Source organism: Ranitomeya imitator, chromosome 4 (assembly GCF_032444005.1).
Source record: "Ranitomeya imitator isolate aRanImi1 chromosome 4, aRanImi1.pri, whole genome shotgun sequence".
NCBI classification, from domain to species: Eukaryota; Metazoa; Chordata; class Amphibia; order Anura; family Dendrobatidae; genus Ranitomeya; species Ranitomeya imitator.
The window spans coordinates 347,329,064-347,351,809 of NC_091285.1; the positions used below are offsets into that span (position 1 = coordinate 347,329,064).

The following is a 22,746-nucleotide window of genomic DNA, read 5'->3' on the forward strand; positions in this document are numbered from 1 at the left end:
CGTAGTATATTGCCCAGTGATGTAGTATATTGCCCAGCCACGTACTATATTGCACAGCCCACGTAGTATATTGCACAGCCCACGTAGTATATTGCACAGCCCACGTAGTATATCGCACAGCCCACGTAGTATATCGCACAGCCCACGTAGTATATCGCACAGCCCACGTAGTATATAGCAATGCGAGCATCATATCCCTGTAAAAAAAAAAAAAAAAAAAAAGAATTAAAATAAAAAAATAGTTATATACTCACCTTCCGGAGCCCCCGGATCCAAGCAAAGCGGTTACCGACGCTCCTCGCGCGCTCCGGTCTCAAGAGTGCATTGCGGTCTCGCAAGATGATGACGTAGCGGTCTCGCAAGACCACTACGTCATCATCTCGCGAGATCGCAGCATGGACCGGTTACCGGAGAGTCGCGAGCGGGAAAGGCCTGTTGTAGATCCGAGGGGCCGATGGACGGTGAGTATATAACGATTTTTTATTTTTTTATTATTTTTAACATTAGATCTTTTTACTATTGATGCCGCATAGCTAGCATCAATAGTAAAACGTTGGTCCCACAGGGTTAATAGCAGCGTTATCCGAGTGCGTTACACCGTGGCATAGTGCTGTCGGTTAACGCTGCCATTAAACCTGTGTGAGCGCTGACTGGTGGGGAGTATAGAGCGGGCACTGACTGCGGGGAGGAAGGAGCGGCCATGTTGCCCGTCGCTGATTGGTCGTGGCTGTTTTGCCGCAACCAATTAGCGACTTGGATTCCATGACAGAGGCCGCGACCAATGAATATCCGTGACAGACAGAAAGACAGACAGAAAGACGGAAGTGACCCTTAGACAATTATATAGTAGATTTTTTAAAAGTCTTCAATTGAGTAAGTTTTTCCTTAACAAATAATGATGAACCTTTTCATATGGAATCAAACTTGAAGGGGTTGTCTCACAAACAAATTACATTTTAATTAAAAGATCTCAAGAGTCAGATCACCTGACCAAAGCAGGTGTACAAAAAAAAATATTTGGTTGGGTGACATATCTTACATCTTTCCAGCAATTACAAGTTATTTTTCCCTCTTACTAGACCACAAAGTATGATGCCAACAAAAGTATCTCCCAAACGCAGTATGATACAGCACGCATGGAGGTATTCACCGTGGGAGTATGAATACCCCACTGTACCCCTCCCCCCTTTTAAAACCCAAGGCACATTGTGGTGACCCCCACACAGTACTCCATATAGTATAATGGGCCCCAAATAGTCTTCCATACTGAATACTTCTCCCCACATAGTCCTCCATAGAGTATAATGGGCCACACATTAAAAAAAAAATTCACCACTCCTCGTTCCCCATTGCTGCGGTACAGCGAGCACTCTGAAGCGCTACAGTGCTCGGTACAGTAGGCGCAAAATACTGACGTCATCACATCCGCGGCACTGATACATCAGACGTAGAGGTAGAATGATGGGGAGAGAGCAGGCGGCTTCCCTCCTCCTAATTACTTCCAAATGTATCAGCATCAATAATGCTGTGGGGATGGGCCAAATATAATTACCCTGCAGTGGCAGCTGAAAGGTATTGAGGTAGACTACCCACTTTGGACCCAGTTCCACACTCAAGGGAATTGACCTGTCCTAGACACCAAGTCTGGGTCAGTTACCAATGTCCAAGCTCTGCTTCGTGTAGTTTTGATAAAACTCACTGTTTTACTCAAACAGATCACTAGAGAATTAGTAAACCGGCAGCCATGTAGTCCTCCATGTTCATGGGCTCTGTAAAACCCTGTTACCAGCACTGATGGGCAGCTGCAAATCTAATCAGTGATGTAGGTATGGTTATAAAGAGCTCCGCATTTAGAGAACTGGTAGATTTGCAGCTGATAAAATTAATTTTAAAATCAAAACTGCAACATCATGCTGCTCTCAGAAAGGGTAGCAAAAACCAGGTGACAGATTCCATTCAACATAACGGACATTTTCCCCTTTTATACTTTTTATAAAATCTCATTCACTTTGAAATGAAATTTACTAGTCAGTTTTTGTGTGAACAAGTCTTAATTTTGGAGCTTTAGCGAGGGCTCTGAGCAATCAGATTTAGTGTAGCTTAGCAGAGTCTAAAATCACAAATCTGACGAAATCCGGTATTCAAAGTGGGCTGGAAAAGTGTTGAGCCCTTTCGGAATATTCACAAACAGCTATTTTTCTAAGATGCAGAGATAAAGTTCAGGACAGCTGCAGTGTCTTTAGTTCCCGCACTTGTCCATAATACAGTCCACAACGTGCAGACTTGACAGGTCCAATAATTGCAACTTTCATCTTCCATAAGCCTCTCTGGGAGAATAAGGTAGAACAAAGGGTTACAAAAGTGCACTAAAAGACTTCGCATCCCCAGCATAAGAAAAAAAAACAAAACAACATTTTCATCAAAATGAGATTTTATTTTTTTTACAAGACTTTCTTCAACTTTTTGTTAAACAATAAAGATCATTTAAAAATTTACAGGGCATGTTAATCTTCTTACATACAAGTTTGTTACTAGATAGAATTATTCACAACTTCAAAAAAATAGACTTTCAGACTTCAGACATAGAAATAGTAACATCGTTCTAATGTAGTCTGGTAGAAGAAATAATAACCGCTCAGATTTATAGTTTAGTAAAAACTAAACATTTCTATACATAAGAGACAAATGTCAAAAAAATATATATACAATTCATTCTTGAATGTTCAAGAAACGCATGTCTGTGCTGCCACTCCCTTTCATAGTAATCAGTTTTGTAAAATTGAGGTTGCCATCTGTCCAAGTCAGGAGTATGGTAAAGCTTTGCATACAGAATGACTACAAGTGTATTGGTAAAGAAGTCTATGTGTCCTTCATGAAAGGTCACAAGTCAAGGATATAGTTCTACTAAATAGTTTTGTTCCATAGCTACCACCACCTGGGAACTTCTCAATAAATCCCATTATTCTAGAGTGTATATGAAAAAAAATTTCCTCGGTAGACCACACCAAAACTACAGCTGAGGGAAAAATCATCACATGCAAGTCAAGCTCACAAACTTCAAAACCAATCCTTTGTACTAAAGTTCTCGCATGACGACAACTCCTTTTTCTGACACAACAATCCAACTAGCACCCTATCACTCGACTGCCACCAATTTGCTGAGAAATGTGGTGTGGGACAAGTATTGGAAAGTGCCAATAAAAAGGCGACAGAGTAATAGATGGCTATTTCATAGCAAGTCTCTGTGGTCCATATTTTTTATATGGGCTCTGTCAGCACTGGAGAAGGACTATTGATACCAAGTCCTGCCGCTCGGTGTTTCTCAGTAGGTTCAAAAATGTAAATATATCTTCCCAATTGCTTGTTTTCCTTCCATCTCCGAGCAGGTGGGAAATATAAATTATTGGCCCGCCGTGAAGCACTGAGCACTTGTACTTGGTTTGAAAAGTCATTCTGTGCTGACAAAGTCACTAAGAGAAAAAAGGGAAAAAAGGGTTGTGTATATACAGGGTGGGCCATTTATATGGATAGACCTGGGTGGGCCATGTATATGGATGCACCTAAATAAAAAGGGAATGGTTGGTGATATCAACTTCCTGTTTGTGGCACATTAGTATATGGGAGGGGGAAAATTTTTCAAGATGGGTGGTGACCATGGCGGCCATTTTGAAGTGCCATTTTGGATCCAACTTTATAAATGGCCCACCCAGGTATATCCATATAAATGGCTCACCCTGTAGATTGTTTCTGTTTGACATTCTGTACACAATGTCACAGGCATCTTTAGGTTGGTCTCGCTGACTGGCACAAATAAACTACATTCCGGTAGGAATCTCTGTAGAATTAAAGTATCACAAACAAGAAGTCCAATATTCATGTCTACTAGATCTTCGATATCTCCTGCGTTAATTAAAAAAAGACCATCAGCATACACTTAAGGGTATGTTACAGTCATGAAATCTGTGCAACTCTCAATCTTATCTGTTCAACAAGGTCGACAGATAGATATATATCCATCAGGTAAGTCAATTTTGAAGGGATGCGCAGGCTCATTCACATATGGTGTAGTTGTGGACATACAAAACCCTAAATCAGGGGTGTCAAACTGCATTCCTCGAGGGCCGCAAACCATGCGTGTTTTCAAGATTTCCTTAGCTTTGCACAAGGTGCTGTAATCATTATGTGTTTAGGTGATTAAATTATCACCTGTGCAGTACAAGGAAATCCTGAAAACATGACCTGTTTGCAGCCCTTGAGGAATGCAGTTGGACACCCCTGCCCTAAATAACATTATGGAAACAGAACAAGACCAAAGCCTTACTAAAGAATATTGCACATCATTGCTTTCTATGCCATGTAACAGAACAAAATCCAATGGTGGCCATGAATAAGAGCATTCCAGAAATCATATACTGCCCACGTGATGCACTTTGTTCTTCATCACATTTGACCCATATCAGCGAGTACGTAGACCATTTGTATTACAATAAAAACCATCCCATAGTCATAACCGGAAAGTAGAAACACATGGTGCACTAATCAGGCTGTCTTCATTTCCCCTTACAATGGTAATGAGACTCCGACAAGCCAGAGTGATTGCAAAGACACAAACTGCAATTATCCCAAACATACATTATTGAAAACCTTTCATAAAAAAACCACAAACTGCAATATAAACAGAATTCCACATTTCACAGTTAAACGTCAGCACTGCAAAACGAATACAGCAGTCAACTTTCTTCATAGTGCTTTCTCTCATCAGAAAAGTCAGTCCAGTGTTTTGTAACATTTGGTCATACTGGAACGTCTAGTGACGGCTTACAAAATTGGGAAAATCCCTGACAGTTATTTCAATGGAAAGTAATTTTTTTTACGGTTCACATTGTAAAACCTTTCTTGTGGTACAGGTTCTAAATCATTTACAAAGTAAATCTGAATATTTCTTCATGACATCCACTAGGTATTTTCATTTTACAAAATTCAGGCCACACAGATTACATAAGATAAAGCTCCATTAATATACCAGTTCTCCATGGAACGGCATACAACGCAACACTGGTACAATGATCCTCCACACTAGGAAGGAATACCGGTAAGTAATACTTTAAGGTGGCCAGTGGTAATGAAAGCTGGTATGTAAAGCTGTGTTTTTGTGTCCCGCATGCAGAAAACATCATGTAGCAAAAAGAAGCCAGCCACGTATGCGCCACCCAAGTTGATTATGCGGCAATGACTATTTCAGATAAGCCTAAAACTTTGTGGCTTTTCAGCGCCATCTACTATGGCGAGCAGTACCAGATATCCAGAGAAAATCAGTGAAAGTGCTACAGAACTTCACACATATTGCACACTATGTTGTGGAAACTTCAGATTTTAACGCAATTTAACCCTTTGTTAACCATGTGGAATCGCTGCAGAAAATACTGCCTCAACCAAGTGGAGATGGCAGGTGTGCTTTACTGCAGACATCTCTATATTCACTTTGCAGCAACTAAAGCACATACTGTTCAAATTGGCACTGCAGAAAAAATACCTAGATGAAAGAACATTTTTGCTACCGGTGATCGACAGTACAGTGAGGAGTTACACTAAGCATTAAGCTGTAAGCAGATCTGTAAAAAAATGATGGACCACCAGAAAACTATGGAGCCTGGAAGCATTATCTGTACATAGTTTACTGTAATTATAAGGCAGCAAACTAAGAGCCCTACACCACACAAGATAAGGGCCTGTTATGAGGGCGCTAACCCCCAAATAGCTCAAATTCATTCACCAATTTTAAAAAGTGCAGCCATTATGTTTTTGTCATCCGTCACATCTTTTCTGTTCATGGAAAAAATCAAAGTGTGTGAGCAAAAGATCTGTAACTAAACAAGTATCTGTGAGGGGTTTGTGATGTAAGAGCATGAGAGGGGGAATACAAATATTGTAATACTTAAATTACCCATGCAAAAGGACCTACACTGGGTAGGTTCATAGAGGGGGGACACACTGTATCTTCTGGTAGTGGGTGTGCTTGACTGACATCATTATAAAGGATAACTCAGCTGTTCAGGGACAACTAAGTAAAAGTTAGAAATCCTATGTTCATTGTTACAATGTCATCATAGAATGAGACTACATAAAAAGGTAACTGTCAATTCCCTGACCTACAGTATTTTGGGACAATAAAAAAGCTATAACTCAGCAGGTATTTAGTGTATGCGTTCAATAATGCACAGCAAGAGGGGGCCTAGTGTCACCAGACTTCCCAGACTAGTTCCCTAATTATAGGGCAGAGATCATAAAAGTGCTCTGCAGCTCTTCTAACCTAGGCCACCAAAAACAAGTACTACCCAAGACAGCCAAGAAATTAAGTACGGTAGTAACCTGCTGTTCTACCCAAGACCACCTATAAATCATACGTTATAGAGTTAATCTAAAAATATTAAGTGAATCCATATCCATGTTACTACTCACTTTCTTTGACAGTTCCATACACAATTGACAGAGCAAATGTCAAGCATGTTCATGTCTGCTCCATTCAAGATGGGGCTCTACAGAGTCTAGTTTTGAGTTGCAAAGCCTCAATCACAGGATTTCAGAGGGTCCCAGGGTCTAGATCTCCAGCAATCCATAACTTATCCCCTATCCAATGGAGAGGTAGTTACTTAATATTTTAGGAATAACCATATAACTTCTAAATTACCATAGATCTCAAGAGTTGCTTGTTGTTCTAAGGCAGTGAAGTGAAGAACATCAATGAAGTCCTAATTAGCCCGAAATATTTTTTTTCCTTAATTTTCCGTTGTGTTAAAGAGACAATCTGTATTGCAACTCGGCTGCTTTTACAATTCCGAAGGCTTCAGGGGCTTCTGGGAAGAAAAGTGTTTACACCAGGTGCTGTACCTTTATCTGAGGGGGAACACTTCACAGTGCCAGTGCATTAAAAGTCGAAAGAGAAAAGGTTTTGATCCATGTTAGCCAGCTGAGAGCAATCAGTCTAACTGCAGTATAAGAAAATAGCACAAATCGTTACAATATTGGATTCATTGGTATACAGTATACTTTAACTCGTTTTACTTGGAGAATGACAAAATGAAAGTCATCCAGGATGTAAGGTACTGAAATACAAAGTCAGATACAGGGGGAGGGGTGAATCAGCTAACAGCTGTATTTTCCCAGTGCAATATCCTCTTTGGGGGGGGGACTGTAACTACTGGCACTTCTGGTAGACCCACATTATTCTCCAGATTGAGCTGTGACACTATATAGAGCCGAAGAACCAGTGCCTTTATGAATATACCCTACCAGCACCCTCACAGGGGAAACCAGGAATTTATTTTATTTTACAGGTAGGGGACTGTGGCGAGAGTAATCGTAAAAAGATCGTATCTCTACTGTACAAGATATGAAAGGAGTGCAAGACGATAAAATTACTAAAAACCCATCACCAACCAATATTTGTGACCCGTGACAAATTCAATCACGTAATGAAACAGTGTAAACTTTTCTAGCATATATTGTGACTGAGGAGATCTTGCACATTTAAACTTAAAGGGAACAAAATCACCTAAGAAAATGGCATGTACCTGCAGATATAGGGTTAATCTGCAGGTAAAAAGCATTACAATGCTGCTAGGCTGCCATACTGAACGTGTGGCTTCCGGGAGAATATTAACTTATTTCTTCCTGGGAGCTACTGCATTCCAGCCATAGGTGTATGCACAGAGGGGCTTCCGTCATCGCTCACAGCAAGGCTCACTATAATGCAAATGGTGGCTGCAAGCATACCTTGGCAGTTTGATTGACAGATCGCTCTGCACAGATGCACTGCACAGCCGGCTAAAAAGTGTAGGGGCATGCATGCAGCTGCTTCTCACAGTAAGAGCAAAGCTGTGAGCACTGACAGTAATCCATGCGCATGCCCTTATGACTGAAATTTGGCAGCTCCTGAGAGGAAATACATTCATTTTTTTCCCCAGTAGACGCAACTTCAGTAAGGTGGCCGGGCAGCATTATAACACTATTCACCTGCAGATTAACCCTATATGTGCTGTTAAATGGCATTTTCCAATGCTAAAGGTTCCCTTTACACTGTTTTACTGACTTTTTAAATCTAGTTGAACATTATGTACAACATTACAGTTCTCAGGATATCACGATTCCTTGCCCATGCTCGAAACAAAGGGAAGATTCTGAAGTTTACAAATGGATTTGACCATTACCACCAAATTAGCCAGAGATTAATTTAACTAGAATTACTTATTAGTAAGATATCTTCTATACTGTGGTTACTTTAAAGACAAATGAGATTTACTAAAGTGATCCCGTTACATTCAGACTTGAAAATACCAATAGCCAAGAACTACTGAGTGAAGTTTTTCTTACTCTACACCCTTGTAGAGGACAGAAACTTAACGCATCATATTTGACCTTCCCTCTCCAGAAGCTGATTCAGCCATTTACCAAACTAAGTCTAAGAATTATATAGAGCTATTCTTCTGAGACATCAAGGTGCCTCATTCCTCTGACCCCATAATTAGCACTCAGCTTTGCTCGCATGGGGTGCAAAAGTGTCCAATATTTCTGATAAAAATAAATTATGTAAACCTCTCAAAGTGACAGAAAACCTTTCAATAGACAATAGTTATAAGTTGTACATTAATTAAAATGGTATAATAATGGAAGTATTATAATAATTGCTTATTTATCAAGTTTGTACCATTTAATTTATACAATTCATTTAAAGGCTCTACAAAATAAGACAGCTATAAAGGGAAAACTTTTATAAAAAATGATGCTTATGGCAGTGTTCCTAGACATCAGACCGCCTGCTGGAATTACTACTGTACGGCTACATTTTATCTTTAGCATTTCTATTAGGATGTTGTTTACTGGCCGACATCATGATTCACGATGGTCTGCAAAGCCACAAATCAAAAATAGAAAATTCTTGTAATCGCTCCACCCCTCTCACCCGTCTAAGTGCAGCTATTGAAAATATGGAAAATGCTGACATTATCTACACAATGAACACCTTGGGGGTAAAAACATTTTTTTTTTTTTTTACAATAAAATGCATCACTGCATGCTTACAGCTAACTCTACTGTGGGAAAGTGAAATGTGGAAGTATTGGGCAGGATAGCTTTAGACATACACAAATGAGAGCATATTACCGATAAGATATTGAGGCGCTCTCCTGTTTCAATGCAAAACTGCTAGACTTTGATGTCCACAGCAGAGTGGGAAATGCACGCAGCGGTCATAAGGTCAGGCTTTAGCCAGAAGCTTATCTTTAGGCAAAGCTCCAAATTACACCTTGAACAGGACACTAATCAGACAAAATTTTTGAGAGCCTTAACTCTGGATAATCAATTACACTGAAAATTCTTTAGTTTCAGCATTTTTCTAAACTAGTGACATTTAACTAACAAACGTCAATGGATCTCTGTTCAATTTCTCCTGAGACGGGCGGCTTCAAATATTTCAATGAGGCTGGCATGCTCAGGTCTGGAGACCCTTGACCAGACCATTCTTTAGCAATCCGTGCTCCGATATCAGCCTAATGACCTCACGGTAAAGAACACTATTAGTTCGGAGAACCTTAAAATCTGGAAACAAGGGATGAATTAAACCCTATGATGAATGAAAAATTTTGCAGTTTATGGTTTGGTTCACCTCCTATTAACTGTATATAGCAAGTATCAGGAACTACAGCTCCTCTGAACTCTACACAAAGTACCAGCAAATAGGGGTTGAGGGTAAAAAATTGTTCACTAGTTTAAAGGGAACCTCTTGGCAGTGTTTTATGGTGAAATCAGATATTCTACTAATCAATGTGTAACAATTAAAACAAACACCAATATCTTCCTGATCCGTTGCAATAGAACTGCAAGTTCACAGGGCACTGCAAGCGCACTTGCAGTCCACAGTTACCCTTCATTTTTTTCCAGCCCAGAGCCACCTCCAGTTAATTAACAGACACAGAGGCTGTGAACACTGTCAGAGAAAGCAACCTCTGTCTCAGGAATGCAAGTCCACTTGCAATAACCAAAGCACTTGCACTTCAATTTTCATGTGGATAATAATAAGGATTTCCCTGCAATGAAGCAACTAATGTGTATCGTTTTAATTAGTGAACAAATACCTGTACATTACTACCACTGGTTTTCCCCAAAACACTGATGAGAGGATTACAATATATAAATGCTTGCTTTTAAATGTATATTAGAAAATGAACAAGCAAAATGTATTTGAAATTTTTATCAGTATCCTAAAAAGAAAAATGGACGACAAACAGCAATGATGCATTCTAGAGTTACTGATGGGCATTATAGTTTGCAAAGCCTACATAATTCATTATTTTTACATTGAAACACTAAAACAGGTAAAACAACTATAAGTGCAATTTTTTATGTTTCATAATTTACTGTCAGGAGATACTTTGTAGAAAAAGTTATCCATTATTTATCTGGATTTTGCCAACATGAAAAGAAACATTTCTGTGTAACAAATTCTCTCTAAGTAGTACTATGGTACCACATATCTGACTGAAACCCAATCAATATGTCAGACTTTTCAAAGTACATACAAACATTAAAAATTACATAAAAAATAATAAATACATGAAACAGGAGAACAACTGTTAGCAAGGGTAATCATTTCATGTGCATTATTACTTTTAGTATATATATATATATATATAAAAATATATATTAGGGTAGAGTACATAAAACACAGAATGCTTGCTCTCTGTGACAGCAAAAAAATACCCTCTTCATGAAAATTATTGCAAAATGGACTAAAGAAGTGGAAGGCAAAAAGAACATTATAAAGTCATGGTGAAGAATGACAGTATCTTATGTGTCACTGTTCGTTGCTGCTGAAGTGATTTTCATATATTGGTTAAAGATGGTCTCAAATGCTTCATCTCTGTGCACCATGGCGCCAAAAATAAGAGGCTGCAAGAAAAGGTTTGAGAAGATTAAACAGAATAATAGCACAAACCAACATTACAACGTGGCCTCATAACTAGAGGTCATAGAATCATAGAATGTTAGAGTAGGAAGGGGTCTCCATGTCATCGTGTCCAACCCCCGGCTCAATGCACCGCAGGATTCACTAAACCATCTCCGACAGATGTCTGTCCAACCTGTTTGAAGACTTCCATTGAAGGAGAACTCACCACCTCTCGCGGCAGCCTGTTCCACTCATTGATCACCCTCACTGTCAAAAAGTTTTTTCTAATATCTAATCTGTATCTTCCCCCTCTGTTTCATTCCATTGATTCTTGTGTTTCATGTGCAAATGAGATGATGACCCCTCTATACTGTGACATTCCCTTCAGATATTTGTAGACAGCTATTAAGTCTCCTCTTAGTCTTTTTCGCAAGCTAAACCTTCCCATATACTTTAACTGTTACTCGTAGGACATACTTTGCAGTCCTTTCACCATTATGATAGCTCTTCTCTGAACTTGCTCAAGTTTTTCAATATGGTTTTCACAATATTGTGCCTAGAACTGGACACAGTATTCCAGAGCAGGCCTGACCAAGGAGGAGAAAAGGGGGCTAATTATTTCATGTGATATAGACTATGTTCTACACGCTATGCTTCTCTTAATACATCCTAGAACTGCGTTTGCCTTTTTTACTGCTGCATCACACTGTTAACTCATGTGCAATTTGTGATCTATTTGTATACCAATGTATTTTTCACACATGCTGTTGTTTAGTTCTATTCCTCCCATTCTGGTATGAGTGGATGACTTCACGCAAACCCCGGGTCAGGGTCAGTGCTTCTGGCCGTGGACTGGAGCTGTGCAAATTTCTCCAGCATCGGGGTTTCCTGGCACGGTGCTTGATTCACCGGCCTGGCATGATATCTGTGAGTGCAACTTAACTGTTCTTTAAATCAGGGCTGTGGAGAAGGAGTCATGGAGTCGGAGCCAGAGCCCATTTTGGTGGAGTCAGCAAAAAATGGATCGACTCCTAAAATATATAATAAATTGGGTAAAGTAGTTCAATAAAGTTTGTGGGGAATATTGTTTTCATAAGAATTTGGGAAAGTTATGAAATGTCCTATAAATGTATGTCCTATTCCTGATCTAAGGTCTAGACTTTTAGCGGAGATGAATCTGTGCTGCAGTTTATGTTCATGATAAGTAGTGAAGCTCCTCCTCTACAGATAAGGGGAAAAAACACACCCACAGGGAAGGAAAGCCTACATTCATCTCAGAATTTCTGGAGTGAACAGGAAAGCAGGATTAAAGAAGGGAAGTACTTCCTAAAGCATATCTAAACTCTCAAACTGTGCATACATCAATAGTCCAGTAAATGTGGTGCTTTAGTTTGTTTTTCCTCTTAGCTCATGTTTGGAGAAATTAGCTGCTCTGATGACATATAGACTATACATAGAATATAAGGGAAAAAAATGTTTTCTAACATCTTAAATTCGGAAATACAGTAACAGGATCGATAATTTTTATTTATATGGCGTTAACCTATTCCGCAGCACTTTACAATTAAGCGGGGACATGTACAGACAATAAATTCAAAACAAGTTAAGACAATTAAACAGTGACATTAGGGGTGAGGGCCCTGCTCACAAGCTTACAATCTACAAGGAAATGGGGGGACACAATAGGTGAAAAGTGCTTGTTATTTTAGGTCTGGCAGTTATAATAAATAGGGATTTTCATATAAAGCTGCATGATCCGGTCATCAGCCTGTGTGTTTACGAGAAGTGCAATAGTCAAGTATCAAGTGCAGTTATCATGTGCATGGAGGGTGTGGAGACAGATGAATAGTAGGGTGCAGATTCAAAATAATATTTGGAAGGAGGGAATACGGCAAAGTTAGTTTACTGAGTAGTTGATGTGGTAGGCTTGTTTGAAGAGATGGGTTTTCAAAGCGCGCTTAAATAGTTCGGGGCTATCGATCGATGAGGACGTGTGTGTGTGTGTGTGTGTGTGTTTCAGGAATGTGATTCAGCACAAACATGCTCCCTCCTTCCATCCTCCCCTCTTCATAGACTGTGAAGAAATATGATGTGAAGCATTTACTGAGCTGTGCCCTGCTCAGAGAAGCTTTGACATTGAAAGTTCAGAGTAAGGGTAAGTTCATACAGGACTTTTTTGCTGCGTATTTTTGCTGCGTTTTTTTATGCTAATTTTCAGCTGCTTTTTACAGTACCAGCAAAGCCTATGAGATTTCAGAAATCTCATGCACACACATTGGTTTTTTGTTTGATCAGTATTTTGTGCTTTGCTGCATTTTTTTTTTTTTACATAGAGCATGTCACTTCTTTCAGCGTTTTTGCTGCGTTTTTTCACCCATTGACTTGAATGGGTGTTGAAAAAAACGCAGCAGAGGCTAATGTCCTTGGATTGTCAGCAGCAAAAACGCAGCAAATAACGATACCTGCATTTTTGCTGCTGAAAATCCAAGGACATTAGCCTGGAAAAAGAGAAAAAAAACACGCACCAAAAATGCACCTAAATTAGCATAAAAAAACGCAGCAAAAAAAAGCAGCAACAAAGTCCTGTGAACTTACCCTAAAGATTTTTAACACATTTAAAAAATATAGGGATTTTTGTGTACTCACCGTAAAATCCTTTTCTCCAAACATTGGGGGACACAGACCGTGGGTGTATGCTGCTGCCACTAGGAGGCTGACACTAAGTGATACAAAGAAAGTTAGCTCCTCCCCTGCAGTATACACCCTCCTGCTGGCTCTAAGCGAACTAGTTCGGTGCAAAAGCAGTAGGAGATCAACAACATATGAGCATATAGCATGTCACATTATATATATATATGAGAGTATAGCATGTCAAATTATAAAACAAGCACAAGCTAATAGGGTGGGAGCTGTGTCCCCCAATGATTGGCTCGGAGAAAAGGATTTTACGGTGAGTGAACAAAAATCCCTATTTCTCCTACGCCTCATTGGGGGACACAGACCTTGGGACGTACCAAACCAGTCCCTGGGTCGGGACAACATCAGATCAGGCCATGTGTAACCGCTACTTACAAGTGCGACACCGCGGCCTGCAGAGTCCACCTGCCCAGACTCACATCTGTGAAAGTCTGGGAATTATAGTGCTTCAAGAATGTATGCAGACTGGACGAAACCGCAAACTTGCAGTCATGCTGTGCCGACGCCTGGTGCCTAGATTCCAAGAAACCTCAACAGACAGGGAGATAGGCCGACATCTAACATGGGAGGATTCCTGGATGGTGTAACAAATCCACCAAGCTAACATGGCCGATGAAACGGCTAAACCCTTCCAGTAACCGTCCGGAAGCAGTTCTCTTACAGTGAGGTAGCCCAAATAAAGCGTCCAACCTTCGGAAGTACGCTGTCCTCGAGACGTACCTACTCAGAGCACTCACCACATCCAGAATATGGGGAACCCATTCCGTTATGTGGACTGGTGCCGAAAGAGATGAGGGAAGAACGATGCCCTCATAACTGTGGGAATACAATACCACCTTGGTAACAAGGGATGGGGATTACCTGTAGACAACCTTGCCTTGACGATAATAAGGGAAAAGGTCTGAAAGAACAGAGCGGTTAGCTCCGAAGACTCGTCAGGATGAGATTGCAAAGAAAAATGGGCGATGCTCACTGATAGTAAAGTCTGTCCGGATCAAAAGGAGTCTACTTTAAGACTCACAGGATCATTAAGGTCCCAAAGATCTAATGATATGCGATAGGGAAGAACCACATGTGAAGACTCCCTGCGAGGAAGTCCATATTTGCAGTTTTGTTGCACTAAGATGGAAAAATACTAGTTCAGCAAACGAGAAAAAACCTGACATGGTCAGTACGGATCTCCTAGGATCACTGGGGCCCTTCCTGCTTCCGAAAAGATCTCGGAAGTAGTGGAAGAGGGGTGAAGGAAACTGGTACCATGGAGGAACCAGAGCATGCACTGCGATGGCTTTTGGACCTGGAGGCCGAACAATGAACTTCGAGCACATTGGCATTCAGTCTGGATGCCATCCGACCTACATCTGTAGTGCTCCAGAGAAGACGGATCTGATGGAAGACTTCCGGGTGAAGTTCCTTATCACATGAGGCGGGACCCTGACGGCATCCACCGCCCAGAGTTCTACACCTGAGATGTGTAGTGCTGAGATCACCAAATGATAGATCGTGGCCGAACAGAGAATATGTGGTACCTCGGCCATGACGCCAGACCGTGGGTACCCGCTAGATGATTGACGTATGGCACAGACGTGGGATTGTCCGATTGAATCGGATGGGGTGACCCGCCAGAAGGCAGTGAACCTGCTGTAGAACTAGCTGTACCGTTCGGATCCCCAGAACAATGATCAGGAGGAGAGGACTGGCATCGGTAGTCACTAATAACTGGGAGAAAGGATCTTCCGTAAATAAGGTAGGAGCTCTGAGACTACTCTCTGAAAGCCTGATTGACCTGCAGAAAACGAGAGGAGCTACGGAAACCACTTCCATTGTCGTCACCAATTTTCCTCAGAACACTCCTAGCAAATCGAATGGAATGAGGGGATGAGTGAACAAGTGCGCGAGCTCCCTGTTGAAGGGCCACGGCCTGGTCTCAAGGGAGAATCACCAAACTTCTGGAAGATTGCAGGATCATCCTCTAAAAAGGATATCTGCTGGGCTGGAAATGAGGAAAAAACTTGTCTAAGTTTAACTGCCAGCCCAGGAGAGAGAGGGTGTCGCAAGAGATCTAGACGACTCAGCGCCGGGCTGAAGGAGCGGCTAGAAAGTCGACCAGGTAGGGAAGGACGACCACGCCTCTAGTGTGCAAGAGGAACATGACAGCCCCATAACCCTTGCGAATACTCTGGATGCGGTAGCAAGGCCGAAGGACAAGGCCGTGATCTGAAAATGCTGTTCGCAAAAGGGAAAGCGAAGGAATTTTGAAGAGGGAAAAACATAGGATTGTGAAGGTAAGCATCCCGAATGTCGGTGGAAGCCAGAAACTCCCCCCTTTTCCATTGAAGTAATGGTTGAGCGGGGGAACTCAATCCGAAGAAGGGGGACCTTGTCAAGCTTGGTAGAAGTTTGAGGTTCAGGATCAGTCTTACTTTTCGGTCCCCATTTTGGAACCAAGATCCCTTAGATCTAAACCGTCCTGGACAACCGATCCACTGCTGGTTGGGTCTATAGGAAATCAAAATAGTTAAGGTCTCTGACCAAGAGACCATTGCTCTAGCAACACATGTGGCTAAGGGAGGGTAGCGCGCTGAACTGGAGGCCGCAAGACGGAAAGAACTAGATTTGCTATCTGACAGTCGGTTGTATTTTTAATTGATGATCCATCGGGTAGGGATACTGGTAGGTATGCCACAGGAGATTCTACCCGGTTAAAATGCCAAGTGGCAGAATGCGCGGATGCATGCAGAAGGAGGAAAAACCGTCTTACTATCGCCGCTCTCTTTTGACTGTGGGGAGTTAAAATGATGAACCCTCGATCCACCATCCTCTTAACAGGGAAGTGGAAAGGGATCGTCCTCCTTCATGCATCATCTGCTAAATAGTGGAGATGCAGAGTGGGTGTTCGAACGCCAAAAAAAGGAGCCTCTGTACATCCACAGAGTTAAGGTCCCTGGGTGGACAGGGCTCGTTGCCCGGCGTTAGGCCAGGATGTAGAAGAGAATACATGGAGGCGACACTCCATGTGCTCGTCTATTGCAGGTGTGGGGAGATCGGTGTCCTTTAAAAGGACCCGCCGCCCTTAAGAAACAGACCAGGCATGGCATCTCAAGTCTAAGGGAAGGAGCACCCCGCGTGTTTGCATATTGGCTGAAAAAGGATACCGCGCTTGCAGAGGTTTCTGTCCAGTGGATCGCTTATCCGGACGCTCCCTGTCCGGGTGAATGGCAGATGCTCTGCGAGGGAGTTTAGTTTCCTCAGAGGAACACTGAGTGATCTAGAGTAGAACTGAAGTCCTCGTCAATCTACAGAGATTGGTTAATGATATAAATAGGCAAATCCATCCTTTTCTGAAGTTGTGGTGAGTCCAGACCAAGGCAATACCCGATCCATATTCAGAGACATGTTTTCAGCAAATCATTGGTGAGGGATCAGGAAATGAAACTTCCATTTTCTAGGTGCGTGTGCAATTCTAGACGCCTATACGTTTCTAGAATACTTGCGGCTCCTGCTAGCCGACGGCTTTAAGACCAGGAAATGCTGGTCATGTGCCTTTAAGACCAGGAATACTGGTCATGTGCCTTTAAGACCAGGAATACTGGTCATGTGCCTTTAAGACCGGGTAATACTGGTCATGCGCCTTTAAGACCAGGGAATGCTGGTCATGTGCCTTTAAGACTAGGGAATACTGGTCATGCGCCTTTAAGACCAGGTAATACTGGTCATACGCCTTTAAGACCAGGTAATACTGGTCAGGTGCCTTTAAGACCAGGTAATACTGGTCATGTGGCAGGAAATACTGGTCATGTTAAGTATAGAGGGAAGATGCAGGGGAAGAGAGCAGTACTTCCTTACCCGGATGCAGAGTCGTTGTGCCCCTTTAATACAAAACCATAGCCCCTGTGTGTTCTGGCAGGGTGGACCAAGATGGCCACCGGAGTTGCAGAGGCGCCAATTCGGGGGGTGGGGGCCACATTCGTGATGTGGGCAGAGCCTCATGACTTCCATGAATAGGCCCAAGCCAGGGCCTAAATTTCTGCAGCCGGCGTAAGCAATACCAGCGTTGCTGAGGGAAGAGATCGCTCCCGTGCCAGGGAAGAAGGGCCAGAAAAGGTGATCGGAGCCACCTTAGCATGCCATAGTGCGGGCGCGTCTTTCGGGATGCGGCCTACACATCGTCCGAAGCAGGGAGCTAAATTTCTGCAGCCGGCCTGAGCGTTACCTCAGGGAGGTGAGTCACAGGGAAGCTGAGGCTGCCTGTCCGCATGTGAATATCCCTCTGCACAGGCCCATCGCTTACTGGATCTACTCACCATCGGTGCGCGTCCCGGCATGGAGCCACCGCGATTACTGGGTTTCAGCGCTGAGGAAAGCACGCGCACTCTATTGTTCTGCTGCAGGTCAAGTATTGCAGCGTGGACAGTGCAGGGATAGAGGGATAAACTTCAATCCACCATCCCTTTGTTAGGGAGGTGGAGAGGAATAGTCCGCCTCCTTGTGCCATCCGCTTTAACAGTGGTGGGACAGTGAGGGCTGCTTGGACGCCAAAGAGAGGGGCCTCTGTACATCCACGGAGTTCCAGCCCCCGGGTGGACAGAGCCAGTTGTCCGGCTGTAGGCCTGGCTCCAGGAGAGGATACATAGAGGCGACACTCCATGTGCTCGCCCGCTGCTGGTGTGGGGAGATCGGGACTCAAAGGAACCGTCGCCCCGGAAGTGAGCTCAGGCATGGCTTCCCACATCGCAGGAGAGGGTACGGGGAGGTATACTTGGCGTGCTCACCTGTTGATGATTCGGGGGAGATCGGAATCTTGAAAGGATCACACGCCCCCTTCACTCCGTTAATTAAAAAATAAAATTATACAGAAAAGTAAAAAAATAAAATAAAAATGTTGGGGTATGAACCAGATCCAAGTACCTTCTACAGACACTAAGCAAGAACTGGTTAGCTGAGAGCCAGCAGGAGGGTGTATACTGCAGGGGAGGAGATCACTTTCTTTGTATCACTTAGTGTCAGCCTTCTAGTGGCAGCAGCATACACCCACGGTCTGTGTCCCCCAATGAGGCGTAGGATAAATTTATACTTATCTGTCCTATTGATTTATGCAAATATTGTTTTATTTATATCCCAAATTATACAGTGCACGATTCCATATTCTTGCACGAATTACAATATACTATTTTTTTTTTTTACAGGACAAAATTATTTTGAGAGCAAATTTATATAATTACAAAATGTCTAAGGCTGGCTTCACATTGCGTTAGACAGACTTCGTTACACCGTGGCAGTCCGTTAACGCCGCCATTGAATCCAATGTCGGACGCATCGCTAGCGCACGCCCACAATGGGCGTGCGCTAGCGATGTGCCGTCATCGAGTGACGGACCCCAAGACGCGGGCTGCAGCGTTTTCGGGTCAGTGACTGCTAGCGCAGATAGAGCATCTGCTAGCTCTATCTGCGCTAGTGCTCTGCCATACCGGCACTTGCGTTAACAGCAGCCCGTGAACGTATGTGTTCAACGGGCTGCTGTTAACGCAATGTGAACCCGGCCTAAGAAGCATCTTATGAAGTCCTCTGTATTTGAGCATTTCACAGTGACTCAAGATAATAAACATTTTGTGTGTAAGTGTATAAGTGACCCGGATGAAAACAAATGTGGTGATGCCAGAATCAGTGCATACTCAGGCAGTGGTAAAAATGCTCCTTCAAGAGCTTCCAATCTAAAAAGACATTTATAACGCTGTCACCCAGAAGTTTACAAAGCTGTGACTGAAAAAGATCACAGCAGAATCGAGAAACCAGAGACCAGCACTTCCTGCCAGACAAAGCAGGAGGAAAGAGTGGCTCTAACGTCAGTTACAAGATATTTTGTAAGTGACAAAGTTACTGTAACAATGACAGCAGATGTGTTTAAAAGATAGTCCTTCACAACAAGCTCGATGAGCTAAGTACCATTATTTGCACGACCAGCTTTTACAGCTCCTAATGGAGAAATGGCTCGCAAACTTGGTGTGTCTCTGGAAAGAAAGTACCGTATATACTCGGCTGAAAGTCCCCCTCTCGGCTTATACTCGAGTCATATACCGGGAGGTCAGCAGGGGAGGGGGAGCGGGGGCTGTGTAATTATACTTACCTAGTCCCGGCGCGGTCCCTGCAGTCCCTGGCGCTGCAGATTCTTCCTGTACTGAGTGGTCACATGGCACCGCTCATTACAGAAATGAATATGCAGCTCCACCTCCCATAGGGGTGGAGCTGCATATTCATTGCTGTAAATAAGCGGTAACTGTGACCGCTCAATACAGGAAGAAGATGCAGCGATGGTGAAGCCAGGGACTGCAGGGACCGCGCCAGGAGCAGGTAAGTATACGGGGAGCGCTGCGCGATATTTACCTGCTCCTCGCTCCGCTGCGGCTCTGTCTGCAGCGTCCTCTAGCAGTGACGCTCAGGTTAGAGGGCGCGGTGACGTAGTCAGTGCGCGCCCTCTGCTGAGCGTCACTGCTGGAGACGGAGCCGCACGAGGAGCAGGTAAATATTGAAAACGCCGGCGTCCTGAGCAAGAGAGGTGAGTATGTGATTTTTATTTTTTTAATGCAGCAGCAGCATTATATATGGGGCACAGCTTTAAAAGGAGCATCTATGGGGCCATAATCAACGGTGCAGAGGATTATATATGGGGCACAGCTTTAGAAGGAGCATCTATGGGGCCATAATCAACGGTGCAGAGCATTATATATGGGGCACAGCTTTAGAAGGAGCATCTATGGGGCCATAATCAACGGTGCAGAGCAATTTATATGGGGCACAGCTTTATAAGGAGCATCTATGGGGTCATACTCAATGGTGCAGAGCACCATATATGGCACAGCTTTATAAGGAGCATCTATGGGGCCATAATGAACAGTGCAGAGCATTCCATATGGCACAGCTTTATATGGAGCATCTATGGGGCCATAATGAACAGTGCAGAGCATTAAATGTGGCACAGCTTTATATGGAGCATCTATGGGGCCATAATCAACGGTGCAGAGCATTAAATGTGGCACAGCTTTATATGGAGCATCTATGGGGCCATAATGAACGGTGCAGAGCATTATATGTGGCACAGCTTTATATCGAGCATCAATGGGGCAACAATGAACAATATGGAGAATTATATGTGGTACAGCTTTATATGGAGCATCTTATGGGGCAATAAAGAACGGTATAGAGCATCTATTTTTATTTTTGAAATTCACCGGTAGCTGCTGCATTTCCTACCCTAGGCTTACACTCGAGTCAATAAGTTTTCGCAGTTTTTTGTGGCAAAATTAGGGGGGTCGGCTTATACTCGGATCGGCTTATACTCGAGTATATACGGTATTAGAAAATTAGTGATTGAAGAAGCCCTTAACCAAAAGGAAGATCTTAAAAAGACTCAAGAGAAGCTTTGCATTTCTAAAAATGGATGCCTGCACACATCACAGAACTATTTTGCTATCAACGTTCGATTTGTTTGTGAAAACAAAAAATTGTTACCAAGACACTGGCAGTAAAAGATACTAAAGCTCATCACAGCAGCCGGTTTCTCCAGACCTTAGTGGAAAAAGTTCTGCAAGATTATGAACTAAAAAAAGAACAGGTTGTTGCTATTGTAACTGATAATGCTTCAAACATGATAAGAACAATTAAACGGATGAATGAGAATAATGAAGGTGATCAGCAGCTAGAAGAACATTTCACATTCATTATGTTGGAGATGGAAAGCCACACTCCTGTTCCCATAACGGAGGAACAAAAAGATATTACTACAGAAGAACAGCAAAATGATTCTTTACAATTGTATGATCTTGTTGAAGCTGCTTCACACCTCTTTCCTATTCATCACATGCGCGGTGTTCTGCACACGCTGCAGCTGGCAATAAGAGATAGTCTGCAAGAGGGACATGCTAGAACTCTGATTAGCAAAGTGAGGAAATTGGCTATTGCTGCCAGAACCCCTAAAATCGATTACATCTTGAAGAGACGTGCTGGAAAATGGGCAATTGTGGATCAAGCCACTTGGTAGGGCAGCACCTATTTAATGATTGACTGATTGCTTGAGCTGAAACCCTTCATTGTACATATGGCCAACCCTCTGGTAACACTACATGAAGGTCAATGGACACAGGTGGCTGAATTGAAGTAATTTCTTCATCACCCATTTACCCATTTACTAAAAAGTTACAAACTGAGGATTTAACTCATGGCATTGGGAGAACTTCTTGTTTTGCCTGTCCCAAAGAGGAGGTTTAATCGCAGATGGCATTTGCTGCTTCAATGGAATAGAGAGAGACACTGCTATTGGAAAATAAAATTCTTCTGGCAGCTGTTTATGTGGACTTGAGTCATCGTATATTGTTGGATGATCAACAGCTTACTAAAGGAAAAGAAGCTTTGATTGAGGTAGCAGTTAGGATGAGTGGGCTACAGGACGGCCAAGAGCAAGAGGACTCTGGTCCTGCCAGTGCTGCTGCTGCCATTCCTAAATCCTCATCAGATGAGTTTGATTTCGACAAGTATTTGGATGACATGGAGCAGGCAAAGAGTTGCCGCAGGGAAAAAGATTCCACTCCCATAGAAAACAGAATGACTATATTTCAGCAAAATTTTTCACTTGCTCTCAAAGAAGGAGAAGAGTTCAATCGTTCATCAAAACTGACTGTGCACAAGGCAATTCCTTTATACCCTGAAATTGTTAGAGATGTTGCCCATGTGGTTATTGCTTTGCCACCAACCCAAGTTAGTGTAGAGAGGTTGTTCTCTAGCCTTAAAATAATTAGGTCAGGTTTGAGGTCATCTATAAAGGAGGATCTGATGGCGGTGATACTATTTCTCAGTACAAATTCATAGACTGCACAAATGCTATTCAGTACATTTTTGTTGAAAACTTTTACCCCCACTTACGGCAGAGTGTATAATAAATTGTAAATATGCAAAGATTTTTTGTTCTAAAGTTGTATTCCAGTAAATATATTTTATGTTCTATATAAATGGCTTGATTATTGTATCATAATAAAGATTAAAAGCCTGATGTTACCATTTTACTACAGTAAATTTATCACTTAAACATGAGCCATGTATGAGGGAGTCGGAGTCGT

At 42.5% G+C, this 22,746-nt stretch overlaps 1 protein-coding gene across 3 annotated transcripts in view; it reads right to left on the reverse strand.

Annotated features, from left to right (window-relative positions):
- Nucleotides 1–2,411: 2,411 nt before the first annotated feature.
- Nucleotides 2,412–22,746, reverse strand: part of GRAMD4 (GRAM domain containing 4) — a 226,276-nt gene continuing 205,941 nt past the window's right edge. For all 3 annotated transcript variants that reach the window (XM_069764984.1, XM_069764983.1, XM_069764985.1), the window contains one exon: nt 2,412–10,944. In XM_069764984.1, coding sequence (XP_069621085.1) covers nt 10,843–10,944 — 102 coding nt within the window. In that variant the 3' untranslated portion in view covers nt 2,412–10,842. The remainder of the gene's footprint in view (nt 10,945–22,746) is intronic.